The sequence below is a fragment of the Grammomys surdaster genome, unplaced genomic scaffold (genome assembly GCF_004785775.1).
Source record: "Grammomys surdaster isolate TR1022 unplaced genomic scaffold, NIH_TR_1.0 220, whole genome shotgun sequence".
Classification (NCBI taxonomy): domain Eukaryota; kingdom Metazoa; phylum Chordata; class Mammalia; order Rodentia; family Muridae; genus Grammomys; species Grammomys surdaster.
In genome coordinates this window covers 9384753-9406508 of record NW_021604665.1, presented here as the reverse complement: position 1 = coordinate 9406508, position 21756 = coordinate 9384753, and the positions used below count along the sequence as shown (strand labels likewise).

The 21756-nt window shown below is 44.9% G+C and overlaps 1 protein-coding gene across 1 annotated transcript in view; it reads right to left on the bottom strand.

Annotated features, from left to right (window-relative positions):
- Window positions 1-3850: 3850 nt before the first annotated feature.
- Window positions 3851-21756, bottom strand: part of Gxylt2 (glucoside xylosyltransferase 2) — a 90924-nt gene continuing 73018 nt past the window's right edge. Inside the window, exons 5-7 of the mRNA XM_028773112.1 lie at window positions 21601-21724; window positions 10581-10753; window positions 3851-4411 (exon numbers count right to left, since the gene is read on the bottom strand). Of these exons, the coding sequence (XP_028628945.1) occupies window positions 4229-4411; window positions 10581-10753; window positions 21601-21724 (480 nt within the window). The 3' untranslated portion in view covers window positions 3851-4228. The remainder of the gene's footprint in view (window positions 4412-10580; window positions 10754-21600; window positions 21725-21756) is intronic.

Below are 21756 nucleotides of genomic sequence, written 5' to 3'. Positions count from 1 at the left end.
TGATAGTTGCGTGCCACCATGCCCAGAGCTACGGCTCTGAATCGAGATTTGATTATGCATGGTTTGGTGTGCTTGTTGACTTTCGAGTATGGACACTACAAATGCACTGTAGACAGCAGCCAGCCTCTGGGAGGATAGAAATGTCCGTTTCAGAAGCAGACAGTGCGAGTGCAGACGGTTCACAGTAGAACACTGACTGTGACATCTAAATGTCACAAAAAGCTGAAGCCAAGAGCACTGTGCTAAACCACAATTGTCAAAGTCAAGGAGACAGTCAAATTGATTTTGTAGATGGGACATATTCAAGTATTAGAATTTCCATGTAGCCGGGCAGTGGTGGCGCACGCCTTTAATCCCAGCACTTGGGAGGCAGAGGCAGGCGGATTTCTGAGTTTGAGGCTAGCCTGGTCTACAGAGTGAGTTCCAGGACAGCCAGGGCTGCACAGAGAAACCCTGTCTAGAAAAACCAAAAAAAAAAAAAAAATTCCATGTAAGTCACAATTTCTGAGATTTAAGAAACAGTAAGAAGTAACCTCAGCCTTCCTACTAACCCTGCCCTTGAAATCTCACTTCCATCACACGCAAAAACACGATCACTGCTTGCTGTTCCAAAGTGCCCTAACATCTACACAGACCGACAGTCGCATCTGTGAAGCAGGCTTTTTTTTTTTTTTTTAAGGAAATGAGATAAGAGAGAAGGCAGCAGAGAGGAGGTGTCTTGGTTTGAATCAGAATGCATCCCATAGGTTCATATATTTATTTGCATGCTTAGTCCCAGTTGATGGGAGGTGCGTCCTTGTTGGAGGTGTGCCACTGGGAGTCTCTCTGCCTGAAGAATAAGAATGTAAAGCTCTCAGTTTCAGCACCATGCCTCTCTGCTTCCCAACATGATGATAATGGATTAGCTGGTAAAACTGTAAACAAGCCCCCAATTAAATGCTTGCTTTTTGAAAGATGCCTTGGTCAGGGTGTCTCTTCACAAGAATAGAACAGTGACTAAGACAAGAGGGAAGGGAAAGGAGGGGAAAAGAAACAAGGGCAGGACAGGAGGAGATGACAGCACCAATCTCAGCTCTTGCAGTGTGGCCTAAGTCGATGAAAGGCAACTTCTTACCACACATCACAGGTTTTAGAAGTTCACTGAATAAACATATGGCGCTCACATTTCAAAGGTGTTTGCCAGGAAATACCAAAGGCAGAGAAAACCCAATAATTACCACTTTTAGGTTCAAAGGGCTGGAAGAGAATTTTTTTTTCCTTTAAATTATCCACTGAACACCTAAAATTGTAGGGCACACCATGGGAATTTCACCATGGGGAATGGTATGTGAGTGTGTGTGTGTGTGTGTGTGTGTGTGTGTGTGTGTGTGTGACATTAGGTTTTAAAGTGTTACATACTCATGACTGATCCTTCTAGAATGTTTTAAAATTCTAACATTGAGCTTCAGTGGCAGCAGTGCCGTGTATGCAGTTGGCATCAAACAGTTGAGAGTTGCAAGTTGACCTGCTTTCATAAAACGGAAGGCACTGTTGTATCTTGTATTAGAAGGCTTCTCTTTAGATCTGGTAGCCACTGAGGAGTCTAAACAGCACCCATGGGTTCACTGGACATTCTGCTCAGATGACTAAGAGCAAGACTGGAATGGAAGTTGTGTACATTCTGACTCCATCACTAAAACCCAGATTGTGAGTAGCTGCTACCCCACACCCCACATGCCCACAGCCGGAAAGACCAAAAATAAGATGTCACGTCTGCTGGTGAGGACACAAAACAACAGTAAAAATGAGAGTAGTACACCACAGGGTGATTTCCCTAACAGCAGCAGGTGGTAGGCAAGACAAGAGAGTGTCCAGACCTTAGCATTTCAGCATCAGATCTGTGACTACAGTAACTGTGTCACACACTAACTGCCACCGCAGGGTTCCTTTGTAGTGCTGAGGAGTCCAATATCGGGATGAGACATTTCTGCTGATACAATGGCCGTGATAACCCTACTGATATATGGGCTCCCGCACATAAATAAAAATTTCTTTCTTTTTTTTTTAAGTTTCCACTTGCAGATTGCTGTCTGTGTAGGATGAAGACAACTCAGGATGTTTATTTTCAAATGTTTTCCTCTCTGGAAAATAGGATCCATCTTACACCAACCTGTATTTTATAGAAATGTACATATACTAGGGTTGTTCCTTTTGCTGTATTAAAAGCAATTAATCAAAAGAAGAATACCTTCCCTCTTTTAACCTCATAGAGATGATATGGGCTCCTCCTAGTTCTCTCAGCTTCGGGAAACAAACAAAATAAAAAACCATTTATGCAAAAGTCATTTGAGATAAATAAAGCATTACGCAAAAATGTCCCTATGTCAATACCAACCATATAAGTATCTAGGGATTAGGTGAGATCCCTCTGGGGACAGAATAAAAGCTCTCTCTCCTGTAGCCCCATGCTAGGATTGTAAGGCTTCTAAGCTAACACAGTGAAAAAAGAGTCCCGGGGCTGGCAGGAATTTGTGTTTTCTTGCCAGTGAAATCATCTGAAATATTTACTTTGAGGAAATTAAATCTGAATCCGGATCTGGGTGTAGGGGCACACAACTGTAGATCCAGGACTTACTTGGAAATGGAGGCAGGGAGATTGTGAAACCCTGTCTCTAAAATACAAAAGAACACCAAGGGGATGGGGAGATGGGCCCATGGTTAAGAGCGCTTGCTGTTCTTGCAGAGGACTGAAGTTTAGTGCACAGCACCTACGTCAGGGGCCTTGTAACTCAAGCTCAAAGGGATTTAAGGACACACCCTCCCGGCCACACCCTCACCTCACCCCTAAGGTCTTCTGGTCTCCTTCAGCACCTGCATTCACATGCAGGTACACAGACACATAGTTTAAAATTACAATTAAAACAACAAAACCCAAACAAACATCTGAAGTTGTCCTTTGATTTCTGTCCCCCTGCCCAGTAGTCTAACCAATTGCTCTTGTCTGTGGACAAACACAAACTCACACCTCTTTGCTAAAGAGATCCCTTGGGCTTTCTTTTAGAAACTTTTGTTGCGTAGAAATTCCTCATGATTGAGCCCTCCATGGAGCTCAGCAATCCTCCTGAGACGCACTCTCAGACACATGCTTCATCTTGAAATGCTGCCCAATTAGCTCATCTGAAAGCCTTTTCCAGACACGGCATGCTCTAATTATCTCGTCTGACTGTTTAATCTCCTATATGAAATCTCAGCAAACAGGCTGCGCTTTACTGAGGTTGTATGTTTTCAACGTGTTACAGTGGGAAATACAGAAGTGTGTGTGTGTGGGGGGGGGAGTTAAGGAGTCTGGAAGAAAAGGGATTCAAATGGAAACAACCTTTTCAAGTGGTTGGTAGGTTTATGTCCAATCTTGATTGTGGCACATTGACCTATATTCTCTTCACATTTGTTTGTCTCATAACATATATTATTATTTTTTAATTTTTTAAAAAATTATTTTATTTTATGTGTAGCGGTGTTGTGCCTGCATGGATATCTACGCACACTACTTATGTCCATAGTGGCCATGGAGGACAGAAGAGAACATTAGACCCCCTGGATCTGGAGTTGCAGATGGTCGTGAGCCATTTATGTGGGTGCTGGAAATGAAACCCAGGACGTCTGGAAGAACAGACAGATCTCTTAACCGCTGAGCCATCATCTCTCCAGCCCCTATTATTTTTAATGTTACACTTCTTTACTTGTGGGTGTGAGTGTGGGCACACATGCAGGTCAGAGGATAACTTGGTGGAGTTAATTCTCATCTTCTACCTAGGGAGTCGAACACAAGCCGTTAGGCTTGATGGCAAATGTTTATACCATCGGAGCCATCTTGACAGCCCAACACATATTGCTTTTTAATAGGGTACGAGAGAGCAAGTCGCATAGGAAGAGTCTCAAGAAATCCAGATAATTATGATAGCTGCATATACCAACAGGGGCTCGTATTTGAGGGCTGGAAAGAAAGTTCCCCTTTCTCTCTCAACACACTGGGACAATGTTAAATTCATAAAATAACTTTAAAAATAGAAGATAAATAGGATATCAGGAGAAAATAAAGAAAAGCATATTCCCTTTTAGGGATAATTAACTTAGCAAAATATAATTAGGCATTTGAACCTCAACAGTTACAGAGCACCATTAAATATTCACACACACAAATATCCAGGCAGCTAAGGATCCATGTCCTTGGTCACAAACACCAGGACACTCAGCTCACGGGGTTGGGACCCATGTGGATGATAACGTGCTTCTCGTAAGCCCTTCTCATTGTTTTCTCAATCTGCTTGAGAAAAACCTGGGGGATCCGTCCACACAGGGTATGCACCGTCTCCAAAAACTTCAGCTGCAGAGGGTAGTACATAGATTGAAAAAGATTGTCCTGAAAGGGAAACTGAAAGATAAGAAGAGAGAAAGGAAGGAAGAAAGAAAGGAATAAATTTGTCATTCAAGTGCTGTTTAAAACACAAGTCACTCTTATTAAAACACATAACACAGTGTAAGCTCACTAAATTTTTGGGCCAGTGGTACAGCCCCAGGGCATCATGTAACTCTCTGGCCCTTCAATTCTGTTTTCTATATTTTTTTTTTTTTGCAGTAGAGTCTTCTATAACTAAGACTAACCTTGAACTTTGAATTCATTTGCCTTCACTTCTAGTGTATTGGGATTATAGGCCTATAGCATGATGCCCAATAACCCCCAAACAACCCCCAAAATATGATTTGCTTATCTTCCTACTTTCAAGTCTGAAGACAATGTCTATGTCTAAGGGGTAGAACACAAGGCTAAAGCAGACAATCATTTGAAATCTACTACAAACAAAACACTGAGTTTAGCCGGGCGGTGGTGGCGCACGCCTTTAATCCCAGCACTTGGGAGGCAGAGGCAGGTGGATTTCTGAGTTCGAGGCCAGCCTGGTCTACAGAGTGAGTTCCAGAACAGCCAGGGCTACACAGAGAAACCCTGTCTCGAAAAACCAAAAAAAAAAAAAAAAAACACTGAGTTTATTATTTTCAAAAGACTTATTTATATTTATCTTATGCATATACATGGATGTATATACACTTCCTGCATGCCTGGTACCCACAGAGGTCAGAAGAGGGTACTAGATTCATTGGAACTAGAATTACAGGCAGTTATGAGTCACAATGTGGGTGCTGGAATTTGAACCTGGGTCCTCTGCAAAAGCAGCAAGTGCTCTTAACCAAGGAGTAATCTCCCCATCCCTAATTAATCAACTAATTACCTGACTAGTTAATTAATTAATTTATTTATTTGCTATCCAAGAAACTCAAGGGCATGTCTATGGTGGCTACAGAAAGCCAAGAGTTAAGCAAATACAGGTGTCTTAGCAAAACACTCTAGGCCCCAGGCTGGGGATGTGGCTCACTGTTGAAGCACTTGCTTAGCATTTCAGAGTTCTGACTTTGATCCACAACATAGGGTCAAGTGTGAAAGACTAGGGGGAAAGTAATCAAGAGGCCAAAGGTCAGTGATCATTTTGAGTTTTTAAAATTCACTCCGTATTGAACATGTGAAGATTTGACTTGTTTAATGTCTCTTAATTTCCTCGTGGGATATATGAAAGAGTAGAATTTTCCAAAATAAATCTTTTGGACTACTTGGACACTAGCATGTGCCAAGCTTTATCACCATCCTTTCCAAAGAGAAAGGCCAGCTGGTAAATCAAGTCAGAGTTTAACTCTTGCCAATGAAAACCCTAGGGAGTCAAAGAGGGAGAAACAGGTCAAAGGGCAAGCCACTCTAGCCCCAGAGCAGAGTGGATGGGTGTCTACTTTCGTAGAACAAGTCCCCCAGTTGTTCAAGGACATCAGAAACATTGCTTCAGCATGTTGATCAGTAAGGTGTTGAGGTAACTTGAAAATGAGCCACACACCAGCTCGGGCTTGGGACACGGTAGCTTTCTCCCACAACCCTCAACCAGACAACCAGTCCCATCTCCACAGCCCTGCCTGCCTACCTTCCCACTTCCACACAAACTCCCTCTAACTCAGTTCCAGCTAGCAACCTCACAAACAGCCCGGTGTCTCCTTCCTCTTGCAAGTCTGCAATTAGTTGACATAAGCCACCAAAAGTCACAATTGTCACTTTCCTGCCCAGACTGCAGTCTAACTCTTGCTTCTAAAGCTCCAGGTGATCTGGAACCCTGCCTCATCTTCTACCTTCCCATTATCTCTCCATGGTGGCTAAGGTGACGATTTCCCTGTGCCCTGGTACACCTACTACCTTCCCCACTAGGGAGTTTCCTGATTGTGTCTTCTGGTTGGCAGGATCTTCCCTGGGTTTCCCCATGAATGCCCCCATCTGACCCAGTCCCAGGCTGGCACAGGCTTTCCCTTGACAACCTGGCTGCTGAAACATCTTACCTGTTCCTCTTAGAACTTTAAATCTTTCCATTTTGATAGGATCTTTCTTTCTTTGTTACAGAAAACTTTTATATCATCTGGCTTCCCTTACTAGAACAGAGATTTTTGTTTGTTTGTTTTTCTCTGTAGAGCCCTGGCTGTCTGGGAACTTACTCCTTGGATCAGGCTGGTCTCAAACTCAGAGATCCACCTGCCTCTCCTTCCCTAGTCCTGGGATTAAAGGCATGTACTACCACTGCCTAGCTAGAACAGAGATCCCAACCACAGGGCTTGGTCTATATTGCTAGCCTCCAAATTCCGGCAACTGGAATTATTCTTGCCTAAAGTAAGCTTTATAGATGACTGTTGAAAGAATTACTGAAGAGTATCTGTCTGATAACGTTAGGAGGGTCATGACGGGGAACAGTTAGACCAGTCCATCATACAAGCACATACATGCAGGGTTAGGCTTCGTGCATATGAGAAAGAAAGACAGCACACTAGGGAAAGAAAGATGTGAAATGCTTGCCTACATTGTCTACATACTGAATACAACTGTCAGGTGTGTGATTAAAGTCTAAAAGCCATCATTTTGTTAATCCTCATAACCATCTCATTAGGGAGATAATACTTTTAAAAAGTCTCTCTCACCCACTCACTCTGCACACACACACACACACACACAGAGACACACACACCATGTGTGTCCACAGAAGCCAGAAGAGTTTATTGGACTCTGTTGAGCTGGAGTCATAAGTGGCTGTGAGCTATCTGACATGCATACTGGGAACATCTCGGGTCTTTTAGAAGAGTGATTACTCTTGACCTCTGAGCCATTTCTCCAAACTTTAGAAGGTAACATTACTATCTTCATTTTATTTTGTTTTTTAAACTTACTTTATTATTCTTATTTCATAAGCATTGGTGTTTTGTCTGCATGTATGTCTGTGTGAGGATGCTAAATCCTCCAGAACTGGAGTTACAGACACTTGTGAGTTGCCACGTGGATGCTGGGAATTGAACGAGGGTCCTCTGGAAGAGCAGCTAGTGCTCTTAGGTGCTGAGCCATCTTTCCATCCCTTTATTATTTTCATTTTACAATGATGAAATCAACTGAGGCTCAGTAAGGTAACAGCAGTTAATGACTAATCTGAGGGTGATAGAATTGGGGTTTGAGCTCAGGTCCAACAGGCAGGAAGCCAGCTCTGATCCTTTTGCATATGGTAAGAACATCACAGCCCAGGAAGCGGGTATAGGGCAACACATATTCGCTCCCATGTTGATTTGGAGCCAGCGGCTGTCCCGATGGAAATGCCAGAATGAAAACTGTCTTTTAGGGCTAAACTGTGGAACCCCATGGAGTGATTATATAGAACTGTTTAAGACAGAGTCATTTGGGTGCCTTTCTGATCCCCGAGAGAACAGAGCAAGATGAGTCATAACCCAGCCACAATTGCTCAATCCCCAAGCAGGGCCAGATCACAAGGGAAAGTGGAGCCCACGCGGCTGCATGCTTTCTTGACTTCCACCCGTGCTGGGGATGGGTTTCCCCCTTGAGTCAGTGTTTGCGTAACCAAGTGTGTGAATGTCATGGAGTGCAAAACAGATTGTGTAATTCAATCACTTGCCCTTTGAAAACTAAACAGCAGGAAGCAGGAGAAGAGGTGCTTAGATGCATGGTAAGTGATCCCCTGTGGGGAGGACAGGCCTGGCATCTCCAGAACTGGAATTCTTTAGTAAAATGCTCATCTTCATACAGAGAGATGTATTACAGGCTAGGGGATGGGTCACGAAGATGCCTTACAGGCCGGGAGATGGCTCAGTGGGTAGAGTGCTTGCCATAAAGTATGAGGACCTCTGTCTGGAACCCCAGAACCCACAAGTAGCATGTATCTGTAATTCCTGTGCTCCTATGGTAGGATGGGAGACAGAGATGGTGGAGTCCTCAGAATCTCATGGACCAGCTATTCTGACAGAGACCCTGCCTCCACAAGGTAGAAGGTGAAGAACAACATCCGAGGTTGTGCCCTGACCTGCACACATGACTGTGGCATGTGCATATATATCTGAATGCCATCACTGGGTTCCCAGATCTTCAAGAAGAAAAAAAAAATCTTCAATACAGTCTATATCAGGGGATCAGCAAACAGTTCTTGTCGGGGGTGGGGAGGGGTAGACAACAAATAGTTTGGGCATTGTGGAACCCACAGTCAAGACCAATAACCTCTGCTGTTGGAATGCCAATTCAGCCAATGGCAGTGCATGAATGGAAAAGGTCACTGTGTTGACCTTTTCTTTTTTTTTTTTTTTTTTTTTTTTGGTTTTTCGAGACAGGGTTTCTCTGTGTAGCCCGGGCTGTCCTGGAACTCACTCTGTAGACCAGGCTGGCCTCGAACTCAGAAATCCTCCTGCCTCTGCCTCCCAAGTGCTGGGATTAAAGGCGTGCGCCACCACTGCCCGGCCTGTGTTGACCTTTTCAATGAATGCCGAAACACAAATCTCCTATGGATTCCTCATGTCGAAAAAAAATCTGCTGATCCCTGCCCTGCGTCTTGGAGGGACAGCTTAAGGAGGGCACTCCTTGTAAGTACCTGTTGATGGCTTCCTACTAGTAATCTCAATATCAAGGTAAAAGGTAAGGGGGCAACACAGAATTTCCCAAGGGAATAGTTCACACAACCCTGAATCGCCCCTTAGCCTGTGTTCACACATCTCTTCAAGGAAGAAAGAATGGGCTCAAACTGTATGAGGTTTCACTCCCTCCATGGGAGCATTGTACATAATATCATCCTTTTTTCATGGGGGTACCTTCCTACACTCTTGGTGGATGCCTAAGACCACGATGAGTAAGTACCGAACCCTACAGACTGGATACCTCATGGCTACTACGCGAATGGTGGGTGAGTAACGTATCCCGTGTGGATACATGTACAGAGAGGTGATTCACATCCCTGGCAGGACTGAGCAGGATGGCATCAAATTTCATGTTCCTGGGAACAGCCCACAGTTTACAACTTAGGAAGCGTGAAACTCTGGGATTTTCTATGTAATATTTTGGGACCACGGTAGGACATGGTGACTGAAACCATGCGAAGTAAAACCACAGGGAAGGGGTTCTACCATACGTGATCTCTGAAACCAAACACATACAGCTACAGGGCTCTGGCTCCCCATTCCTAACTCATGGTTCATGATATATGAACCAAAAGTTCAAGACCTCTTGGCTATAAGAAGATTCCTACTATCCAGGAGGCATCCACACAACTCCTATATATCCCCTTCGATGGTACAAATGGCAGGCACCTTTTTGCTTCTTGCTTGCACTGTAAGTCAATAAGAGCTTGGTCAGCTAAGGATATGGTTCAGCAAAGAGCTTGTACGCAAACTTAAGGACCTGAACCTGATCCCCAGGACCCATGTAAAAAGCTGTGTGTGTCAGAGCATACCTATAATGCCAGCACTGGGGAGGCACAGACAGTAGGATCTTTGGGTTTACTAGCCAAACCAGTGCGCTCTAGGTTACGTCTCAAAATATAAAGTAGAGGGGCTGGAGAAACGGCTCAATAATTAAGGGCACTGGCTGCTCTTCCGGAGAACATGGACTCAATTCCCAGCACCCGCGTGGTGTCTCACGATCCTCTATAATTCTAGTTCCAGGAGATTCAGTGATGACTTATGTCCTCCAAGGACACCAGGCACACATGTGGTGTACAGGCATGGATGCAGACAAGACACTCATACACACATTTAAAAATGGTGGTTAGTGATTGAGGAAAACATCCAGTGTCAACCTCCGGTCTCCATACGCACACTCACCACACATGGACATACAGAAGACACCAAACATGTACACACACATACACAAACAAAGAAAAAAAAAAAAAAAGAAACTGACCAGCTGCTGCTTTTAATGTGGCAGCTTCTACCAGCCTGAGACATGATTGCTTAAGACCTTAGAGCTGGTAACCAGGCAACACGCTTAGCTTGAACTAAATAAAACAATCTTATTTTTGTTGCATTTTCTTTACCCGGAACTCTTACTCTACAGGATGACAAAAGGCATAGGAGTTCTCTTTGGGAGTATTTGGCATTCAAGGTACCCATGAACCACTTGAAGTGGTACCCATGAAGCACTTGAAGTGCATCACACTGGTAAGCATATATCTGCTGAGTGGTGCTTTGAAGAGCACACTTACATCCCGGATTGCTTCATAGAGTGCTCGGAAAGTGGGCTGCTTGTCGTCGTGGTAGACGCCACGGTTGCCATGCAGAACAGACACACCTTCCCGCTCAGCGTCTTTGCAGTTGCTTCCGTACATGCAGTGATCAGGGCGGTAGTTCCACTGGCAGGGGAACACGTAGAGACACTCTGATGGCAACAGAGGAAGAGATACAGCTATGGTCAGTGCCAGCTGTCGCCTGTGTGTCCGGTGCTAAAAACTTAATATTTATAAACCACACACTGTGCACGATTTCAATGCTTATGATTGTGGCTATGAGTTCCAGGTCAAATATACCACACTTGTTTAAATTCCAAGAACAGTGATCGAAGGGGTACCTGTGAGTGATGGTGGAAAAAGACAAACAGCATCTAAAACAAGGAGTTAAACCAGGGCATCAAGTAGCCTAGTGTCTTAGTTTGTTTCTCTGTTGCTGTGATGAACACTATGTCCCAAAACTACCTTGGAGAGGAAAGGGTTTAATTCATACCAACTTCCAGATAACAGTTTATCACCGAAGGAAATCAGGACAGGAGCTCACGGCAGGAAGCTGCAGGCAGGCACTGAAGCAGAAGTCATGGAGGAATGCTGCTTACTGGCTTACTCTCCATGACTTGCCCATTTTGCTTTCTTATACAATGCTGGACCACTTGCCCGGGGGAGGACAAGTGCACAGTGGGTGGAGCCCTCCCACATCAATCATTAATCAAGAAATTAATGCCCCACAGATATGCCCACAGGCCAACATGATGGAGTTAATTACTTAACTGTGATTTTTCCTGTGTCAAATTGACAAAGGCTAACCAGCACAGTTGGGTCTGAACCAACCCCAACTTCTCACTCATCAACAGTGGAACCTGGAACTGGCCACTTCACTTCTAGACACCCCAGACTCCTCATCTATAAAATGGGTCTAACAGGATCTCCCTGATTTTGTTTATTAAAATATGTCAGGCTGCCGGGCGGTGGTGGCACACGCCTTTAATCCCAGCACTTGGGAGGCAGAGGCAGGCAGATTTCTGAGTTCGAGCCTAGCCTGGTCTACAGAGTGAGTTCCAGGACAGCCAGGGCTACTCAGAGAAACCCTGTCTCAAAAACAAAAACCAAAAAAAAAAAAACCCCCCCAAAAAAAAAAGGTCAGGCTGAGGGTGAGAAGTTGTTTAACATTCATGAAACCCTATGTTCAATCCCTAGAACCTCAAGGGGGGAAAAATCAGATACACAGCAAACATGTGCCAAGCACACAGGACAGCCCAGGAGTGTCAGCAATGAATCATTTCTTTGGAAAGGTTTTGTCAAGTGGAGAGGCTCACAATAGAGGAGCTGAGATTCAAGAGTTCTCTTCAGATTCAAAACAACCCAAATACAATGGTACCACATCCTTCCCAAACAGGCTGGACTAACTCTCCAAACACATACATCTAGAGGGAACACTTTATTTTAAGGAGCACCAGTGGACAGCAGCACACAGTCCACCTGGATCAGTGCTAATGAACCATTCCCGGACATGCAGGACCATTCTCTACCACCTCGTGAGCCACAGATCTCTTTGGGAATCTAATGGAACCTTTAGACCCAGAGTATGAAAAATGACAAGTCGGGAAAAACACAGACTTACAAGAACGGTTGCTTGTAAGTTTAGGGCCTCATACGTCTCCTGAATACCAGCTAAAGTAACCCAGCTGCCAACCTCAAATACAGAACGAAACTCGGGAAGAAATTCAATTTACATTTTGACAGAATTTTCTGGAGTGAGAAATGTAAAATATACATGTGGCCACAGTCAGAGGATCTGTCCTCTGAGTCACTGCAGGGGAATGGTGTCCAGTTTGGAATACAGGCTTTAGTCAGGATGCAGTTCTGACAGAAACAAAGGCTTGGAAGAATACTCCAGGAAGAAAGTGGTCTGATCGTGTTAAAATTTTGGAAACCAGAATGTGTTTAAGAGGAAGATAAGTCGTCTGGTTTTGCTGGAGAGTTGATCTTTTCAATGGTGGAGGGCTGATAGAGGACAAGCTGTCAAATCCACTGCTTTGGTCTGAAATAATTAAGACAGAAATCTGTGTTGGCTGCAGATGACTAAGTAGCTGATAAAATCTGAGGTGAGGCTGAATTGGGACCAGACATGGGGCAGGTTCCAGCCTCTAAGGTGGGGTCTAATTAATGCTGGCTTCTCAGCCCTGCTGCCTGGGTAAGCCAGCCATGGATTCTGCTGTTGGGTTTGCAGGATGTAGAAACCAGGGAATGGATGGTCCAACTGGTTTAGCAGGGATTCACTGAAGGGCAGGGCTCTTGGACAGCGTGAGATGGGGAAAAGAACAATTCTGTTCAGCAATGGGGACACTCTTACCAATTTTTTTTTAAAAAAACAAAAACAAAATAAACAAAACAAAAAAAAAGAAAGAAAAAAAAAACAGAAGAAGGTGGGCAGGCATAAAAAGTAAGATTTGGTCCAGGGGATAGCTTAGCTGGCAAAGTGCTTGTTATACAAGCTTGAAGGCCTGACTGATTCCCAGAGCTCATGTAAAAATAGCCAGGCATGACAGCATCTTTGCATTTTCAAGCAGAGAAGACAAGATCCCTGTGGCTCACTGGCCAGTCAGCTTAGCCTATATGGTGAGTTCCAGGCCAATGAGTGATCCTGTCCCCCAGCTGAGGTGTGTAGTACTTGAGAAACTACACCCATGGTTGTCCTCTGGTATGTATACACATATCACACATGTACATGAACACCCCTCAGTGGATACCCTCCATCCCTCTACCCCCTCCAAATACTCAGATGTGTCTGTTTATTTACAGGGTAACTTTGTACAAGTTACTGTCTGAACTGTGCATCTTACAAACAGGAGGAGGAGCAGGGAGTCTAAGCACATACCACTGAGAAGGCTGAATACAGGCCACACAGTGAGACCTTGCCCAAAAACAAATTTAAAAAAAATTTTAAAAAAATGAAAATTCAAGTCACCGTTTCTTGGATCCCTCGGTCTTTGCTATTTTCTCTCTCTAAATATATAAAAGGCCATTAACTGGTTCTCTATGGGTGACAGCCATTAATGATAGATACCTTTGACGAGTCTACACAGTGGCAGGGCCCACTTGCTGTTCTGATGATTCGTACCCAGTGGGTGCTGAAGATTTCGGAATGGCTCGTGCCTGATGATTTTAACTTCACAGAAAGATGAGCTTGCCACTCAATTACTACCCTCCAGCAACAGAATGGAGGAGGCTCTTACACCGTGATGATTGTATTTGGTTGTGGTGGTGCTGCACACCTATAATCCCAGCACTCAGGAGGGGGAGGCAGAACTGTTACCTGATAGCTAGTCTGTGTGGAGAGATGCTTATTTTCTCTCTCTCCCGCTGTGAGTGTGTGTGTGTGCACGTGTGTGTGTGTGTGTGTGTGTGTGCGCGCGCACTAAATGAATGAATGAATGAAGGAAGGAAGGAAGGCATAATGGATGAGTGAACTTTACACATTGTTCCATATGTAAGTATCCCTGTCCCGTCTCTTGCTGTAGTCTTCCTTCTGCCCCGCTTCCCTTTTCCCTCAGGTCCCTGGCTGTGACTTGCTTTTCCTTTTACGTCACTCTTCCACTCTATTTTCCTAATTCTATCCATCCAACCAACACTTCTGAAGTCTTGCACTGAAATGATAACAAAACCAAAACCATAAACTGCCCCTTTCTCATACGGACTCTAATAGCCTTTTGGTCCCTTGTGCTGTACATAAACTGTGGCTCGTGACCTTCTTAGTCCATCAGTGTCCAGAATAACCCCGAATTAGAAAGAATTGAATTGATCACCTGCACAGTACTGTAAAGAGAATTTAGTGTGTATTGTATGGATATATCACCTGTTAATTAAAAAGCCTATGGCCTATGGCTTAGGCAGGAAATGAAGGCAGGATATCTGAGAGGAGAAAGAATTCTGGGATTGAAGAGTCAGGTGGTAGAGTAGCCATTAAGATGTGACATGACAGAAGCTTGGTACCTGAGGACAGGTAACCAGCCATATGGCAGAATGTAAGCTAGAATAAATAGGATATTTTACTAATATCTAGACAGAGAAGAACCTAGCTATATGGCCAAGGTATTTGTAAATATATTATGAGTCTGAGTCTTATTTCTGGGAGCATGAGGCTGAGAGGAAGAACCAGGACCCAACTTCAGCACAGCACAGCACAGCACAGCACACCACACACTACGGCCTGAGGCTGGGTGTTTCCACAGTGGTGTTCATTCAATGGAGCCAAACACCCAAGGCCAGAGCTCTGGGAGACCTGGAAAGGGTGAGAATGAGGAACCAAAATAAAGCTATCAATAAGATTTGACCTGTGTGACAGGGGATCTCCTATGTGTGTCCCACAGGAGATCCCCCTAACTCTCTGGCATCACATAGTCCTGGTCTTCTAAGTACATGCCATGGGCAGGCTGGCTCTTCTCTCTCCCTTAGAGAACTCTATACTTCTCTTCTGGTGGGATGCTCTGCATTGCCATTTATACCTGGCTTGTTTTACTTTCTTTGCAGTATTTTCTAGAAATCTGCCCAAAGTGGTAGCAGACATATATGGTGGGTGGGAAAACTGCTCCTCTGGCCCCTTGCAACCAGAAAAGGATAGTCTTACGGCTGGTCTATTTCTCTCCCAACTGTAAGAAAAACCATCTTTATTTTCCTGTGGTCTCTTAAGTATTGCATGACAATTAGGCTGAACTGGACAACAGAGAATTCTGTCAGGCACTGGAATCTCTTAAGAAGAAAAGATGCCACAGCTAAGTAGGACTCTGGAGTCTAAAACAATTACTACAGTCCTTGGAAGCATCCCAAAGACAGCCTCCAGAAAGCCTGCCTTTACCTGACCCATGTGGCTGGTCTGACTGGAAAATGTGTGTGTGTGTGTGTGTGCATGTATGTGTGTGTCATATGGATTGGTGTTTTTCGTGTTTGTGTGAGAATGTGGGATCCCCTGGTATTAGAGATAAAGATAGTTATAAGCTGCCATGTGGGTGCTGGGAATTGAACCTGGGTCCTCTGGAAGAGCATCCAGTGCTCTTAACCACTGAGCTATCTCTTCAGTCCCTTGAGTGGAGTTTTAATCCCTGAGACTGAAGCTCATTCATCCTGACAGAGCTCCCTTGGGTTTTGGTCAGGTTTTCTCTTTCTATTAAATTCAAGCCCAGCTGTCAATGTATGAGCTCAGGGACTGAAGAGACAGATGGTAAAGTGCTTGTCCTGCAAGCACGAAGACCTAAGTGTGATCCCCAGCACCCTTGTAAAAGCCAGGTGTAGCAGCATATACCTGTAATCCTACAGCTGGGGAAACGGAGACAAGAGGAGTACCCTTCAGGTTTGCTGGCCAGCCAGTCTAGCCAAAACGGCAAGCTACAGGTTCAATGAAAGACCCTGCCACCAAAAAGAAAATTCGGTGGAGTGTGATTGAGGAAGACACCCAAAGTCAACCTCTGGCCTCCATTTTCCACATGCGTGCACCACACATACATGTATGCATAAACATGCACAGCCCCCTCCTCCTCCCCACATACAATATGAGCTCAGCCTTCCATTCTGGAAGAAGCCACCTTGGCTCACATACCAGGAAATGTCCCACGGGACCAGCTGCCTGCACAATCCCCGTGGGCTCCATTAGCCTCCTCTTGAGGCAGCCTGTAACCCAGCCAGGCACTCACACACCCAGAAGCTTACTATCTAATTATGGCAGGGAGTTTACAACAGTGTTTAGCTAATGACTTTTAACTACATCTTAGTAAGCAGGTTACTGGCTACAGGAGACTCTCGTCAGTGCTTGGCTTTATCCATAGCAACCCAATAAACTTCAACGATAAACATGTTTATCTCCTAGGCTGTGGCCAATATCATTACCCTCTTCTTTACAATGCTAAAGGTGACACATCTTAAAAAACAAAACAGAAAACAGTTGGTTCCGGGTTGCAGAAAGTCCACTTAAAAAATAAATGAAAGAAAAACTTGTAAGGGGTAGCTATCCTTAGATGTTTGTTAGAAACAGCTAATGTTTAATACAGTGCCTAGGTAAGTGTAAAATGGGATCAAACAGCCACACAAAGAACAGTGAGTGAGTTCACTGTTCTCGGACCAGAGTTCTTGGTTCCTGACCGGGCTTTGCTAAGAACCAGGATTTTGAACAACTTCATAATTATGTCACAGTATCATTGGCTCAATGGGTCTCAGAAGGAGGCACCTAGGCCATCAGACCCAGCTGGGCTCAGTCCCAATTAAAGACAAGGCACTCGAGTTAAAGTACAAAGCTGTTTTCAGTGTTACTCACTCACTGATCCTGTCTAAGTCAGTGTTCTAGTGCTGTGAAGAGACACCATGACCACGGCAACTCTTATAAAAGAAAGCATTGGACTCGGCTGGCTTACACTTTCTGAGGTTTAGTCCAGCCTCATCATGGCAGGAAGTATGGCGGCATGCAGGCAGAGAAGGTGCTGGAGCAGTAGCTGTGAGTTCTATGTCTGGATCCCAGGTAGCAAAGAGAGAAAGCCTCTGGAACCCCAGACAGCATGAGTTTTGAACCCTCAGAGCCTGCCTTCAGTCTCACACTTCCTCCTAAAAGGCCAAACCTCCTAATCCTTTAAATAGTGCCATTCCCTAGTGACTAGGTGTTGTGTTTTATAAAAAGATAGGAAAGAAGGAATGTTTGGTGGAGGCACAGTATGGTGTGGGGGAAGGGAGCCTCTGCAGGCCCCTGCTGAGGCATCCCTTTCCCTCCTGAGGTATCAGCTACGCATATCTTATAAAACAGAGTTTATTCAGGGCATGGGGAGAGAGGAGTTGAGAGAAAGACAGAGAAGGAGAGAGAGAGAAAGAGAGAGAGAGAGAAGGAAGAAGAGGAGGAGGAAAACGAGGAGGAAGAGGAAGAGGAGAAGAAGGAGGAGGAGGAAGAAGAGGAGGAGGAGGAGGAGGAGGAGGAGGAGGAAGAAGAAGAAGAAGAAGAAGAAGAAGAAGAAGAAGAAGAAGAAGAAGAAGAAGAAGAAGAAGAAGAGAGGAATAGAGGCTACATGAGAGCACGGAGATAGAGAGTGGGGAGGGCAATGGGGAGAGAGAGTGTAAGGATGTAAGGATCAGGGGCAAAAGGAGAAGAGAAGGTAGCAAGAGAGTGAGGAGGGGCAAGCAGCCCCTTTTATAGTGAGTCAGGCATGCCTGGCTGTTGCCAGGTAACTGTGGGGCGGAGCCTAGACTAAATGCCAACACTAGGCATTCAAATAGATGAGCCTATGGAGGCCATTCTTACTCAAGCCACTGTGGTGGTCTGAATCAGCTAAGATAATAAGCTAAGTTCAATAAGCTAAGATGATTTGTGGCAAAGCCACTGTGTCTTTCCAGAGGTTCATTCTCAGCTTGAGACTATGGATGGAGATACCCATGTCAGATAGTTCTAATCATGTGGCAAGAGAAGAAAACACCCTTTTAAAAAAGATTTTTTTTTTTAAGGGTGATGATGATAGTGGTGGTGGTGGTGTGTTTGTGTGTGTGTCCATATGGGTATGTGCACATGAGTGCAGGTGCCTGTGGAAATCAGAGGTGTAGCATCCTTTGGAGCTGGAGTTTCAGGCAGTTATGAGCTGCCTCATGAGGTTGCTGGGAACTGAACTTAGGTCCTTGGCAAGGGAAGTACACGTTTTTCACCATGGAGTCATCTCTCCAGCCTCTAAAATGCCTTATTTAAAGAAATAATAGAGTCAAAATGCCCATGCTAGGATACCTGTCTGGTACTCTAGGGTCCTCCACCCCAGTCTAAGATGTTCCCCACTGCCTCCCTAGGGCTAGAATTGAGTGTGTACCTTGGTTGTATACACCCGTGTTGCTACTCATTAGCCTTGCTGACAATCACTACCTCTTTCCTCTCTGTAAGATGTTGCATCATTATGGTGGTTTGAATGAGAATGGCCCCCACAGGCCTATAGATTTCAATATTTGGTCTCCAGGGAGTGCCATTATTTGAAAGGATTAGAAGGTGTGGCCTTGTTGGAGGAATTATGTCACTAGGGGTGCTTTGAGGTTTCAAAAAGCTCACTCCGAGCCCCGAGTCTCTCTCTTCCAGCTGCCCATGGATCTGGATGTCGCACCCACAATTACTTCTCCAGCACCATGTCTGTCTGTGTGCTGCCATGCTTCTGCTGCTGCTGATAATGGACTAAACCTCTGAATCTGTAAGCCAGCCCCAGTTACACTTTTTCTTTTATAAGAGTTGCTGTGCTCGGGGCTGGAGAGATGGCTCAATGGTTAAGAGCACTGACTGCTCTTCCAGAGGTCCTGAGTTCAAATCCCAGCAACCACATGGTGGCTCACAACCATCTGTAATGGAATCAAGTGCCCTCTTCTGGTGTGTCTGAAGATAGCTACAGTGTACTCATATACATAAAATAAATAAACATATCTTTAAAAAAAAAAAAAGAGTTGCTGTGCTCATGATGTTTCTTCATAGCAACAGAACACTGACTGTGACAGTCATTATGAAGACTGAATAAGATGAGGCTTAGACCAGCACCTGTTGGTATAAATTAAGAGCTTCATCATCCTTCCTTCCAGCTACCCAGCACCAGCAGCTATATTATCACCGGCTGCCGCCAGGTACAGTACATTTCCATTGTTGCTAATAGTTGCATAGCAACACACACATCCTTTAAAAGGTCCCTCTGGGCATCACGGCTCTTTCTCACTCTTTCTGTCTGCCAGACTGTCTCTCTGTCTCTATCTCCCCCAATAAACCTCTTGGGTTAGTTATTTCTGTTGTGTCACATGACCTTTAGCTGTACACCTTGACCTCAACCTGCTGCTCTATGCTAATACCTGCCTCTTGGTTACTAGTTGTTATAGTGTGAATATAAAATGCCCCATAAGCTCAGATTTTGAGCACTGCTCTCCAGCTGGTGGCACTAACTGGAAACTTTAGGAGATTGTGCCTACCTGGAAGAAGTTGATCAGTGGGAATAAGCCTTTGAAGGCTCTACCTGGGCCAAGCCCATCCGCAATCCCTAACAGCCAGGAGGTAGGCTGCATCTGATACATTCTCTGAGAACATGGTGTGAGCTGTTTCTCCAGATTGTCCCAGATTGATAACTCCAAAGCCATGAGTTCAACAAATCCCTCTTCATAAAGTTGTCTCTGTCAGGCATTTGGTCACAGTGGGGAGAAAGCTAACGCACTGGTACAAGCCAGCCATTATTCATGAACTCTATGCTGGCCCTGCTAATCCCCACCAGAGCCCTGTGACTTCTCCCCTGGGAGTATGGAACTGGCATAAATCTAGTCTCTGTGGGTGTCTGGAGCCATAGCAGATTTCAGTACTTTGCTTTAAGGCCTGAGGAGCACAGAACAACCTTCAAAGAGAGGAATAAAGAAAATCAGAGGGAGGGATGCATGTCACCTGGATTCCCCACTGGGCCCTACAGAATCAGTAGGAGGGGTATATGTCACCTGCAATCAATCCCTGCTGGGTCAGGAGAAGGTGCATGTCACCAGCATTCCCCACCAAGTCTTCTCCTGCTGCGGTTGCTGGGCTGAGCCTGTGGGCATTCCTACTCCTTGTTTCTATGAGACACCATCTGTTTATTTAACCAGTGTCCGCTGGACTATCTCCAGGGCCCTAAAACCCCAACTGATGCATCTTCACCTACAGAAAGGACAGTCTCTGCTTAAGAAGAAAAAGAAAAAGGAGGTGCAGACTGTGTCCTCCTCTCTCCCTCTCTCTCTCTCTCTCTCTCTCTCTCTCTCTCTCTCTCTCTCTCTCTGTGTGTGTGTGTGTGCGCGTGTGTAGGGGGATGAATTAAAAGTCACCCATACTGACTTCCTTATTTTCTTTCCCCTATGGAATTAGACATGGCAGATGTATTTCTTTTTCTGATCCACAAGTACTTTAAGGGTGACATGTAACACAGGCTGAATCTTTATCAACATAGGTCTCAACATCAGGAAAGGCAGGACTGGCAGGGAATGTCCAGATTCAAGTATATAAATAAAGGATTACTTTATTTCCCCTAGAGGTTTTCCCATGTTTTTTATTTTAATGAAATTAAATAAGTTTTTAGCAGAGGGTAGTCGTGGGAAGAAGAAGCTGTTATTAGATTTAGGTATTAATATGAAAACAGAGACAGAAATGTTCATCTCTCTTTGTTCTAATTATATTTCCATTCACTGTGATAAAGACCATGAGGAGGAAAGGGTTTATTTCATCTTATACTTCAGGTAACAATCCAGCACTGACGAAAGTCAGGGCAGGAGCCTGGAGGCAGGAACAGGAGCAGAGACCATAGAGGAGCTCTGGTCATTGGCTTCCTTTCCAGGGCTTGCACAGCAACTCAGAACCAGCTACTCAGTGGGGGTACCACCCACAGTGGACTGGGCTGCCCACACCAATCATTAATGCCCCGTAGAGTTGCCTACAGGCCAGTTTGAAGGAATCATTTTTCTCAATTGAAGTTCCTTTTTCACAAAGGACCTTAGCTTGGGTGGAGTCTACAAAAACTAAACAAAACAACAACCAGGATACCCTTCCTGACTCCCACTCCCAGCTACCAAGTTAACAACATATAAAATTTTCTTTTGCTCTATAGATAACAAAACAAACCCCTGGGGACCCACAAGCTTGTTCTAGGCCCTCTGCTCTCCGGACATCGGTTGCTCTACCATGAGGGTCTTGTGCTGAGACAATGGAGTCATCTGACTTTAGGGCTTATGCCACTTTGCACTGCACTTCTTGGAAGAATAGTGAGACAAGACTACAAAGATACTCTCTAAAACCAGAGAGCAGCGTTGGAGGCTTCAACATTTGGCCTTTTGTCTCAGTTGCTGGGGCCCTGCCTCCGCAGACACCCAGGGGGCAGATCCAGGAGTGGGCCAGAGGAACACAGGCTTCTCTGTGCACCCTGTAGGTCCACAATGGTAGCCTAGGCCTGGAATGTCCCCATGAAATGAGGTTGGCACTCCTACAGAGTGGCATTCTGAAAAGAGCACTTACCTGGGTTGAAATAAAAAATAATATTTAATAAATCCTGGTCGCCCCACGTGATGGCATTCTTATACTTCTGGTACAGCGGGAGCAGCATCTCCTCCCAAGCCAGGCCTGTTGGAATCAGGCTGTTCTGGAAGAGAGAGAACCATGAAAGCAGTTGAG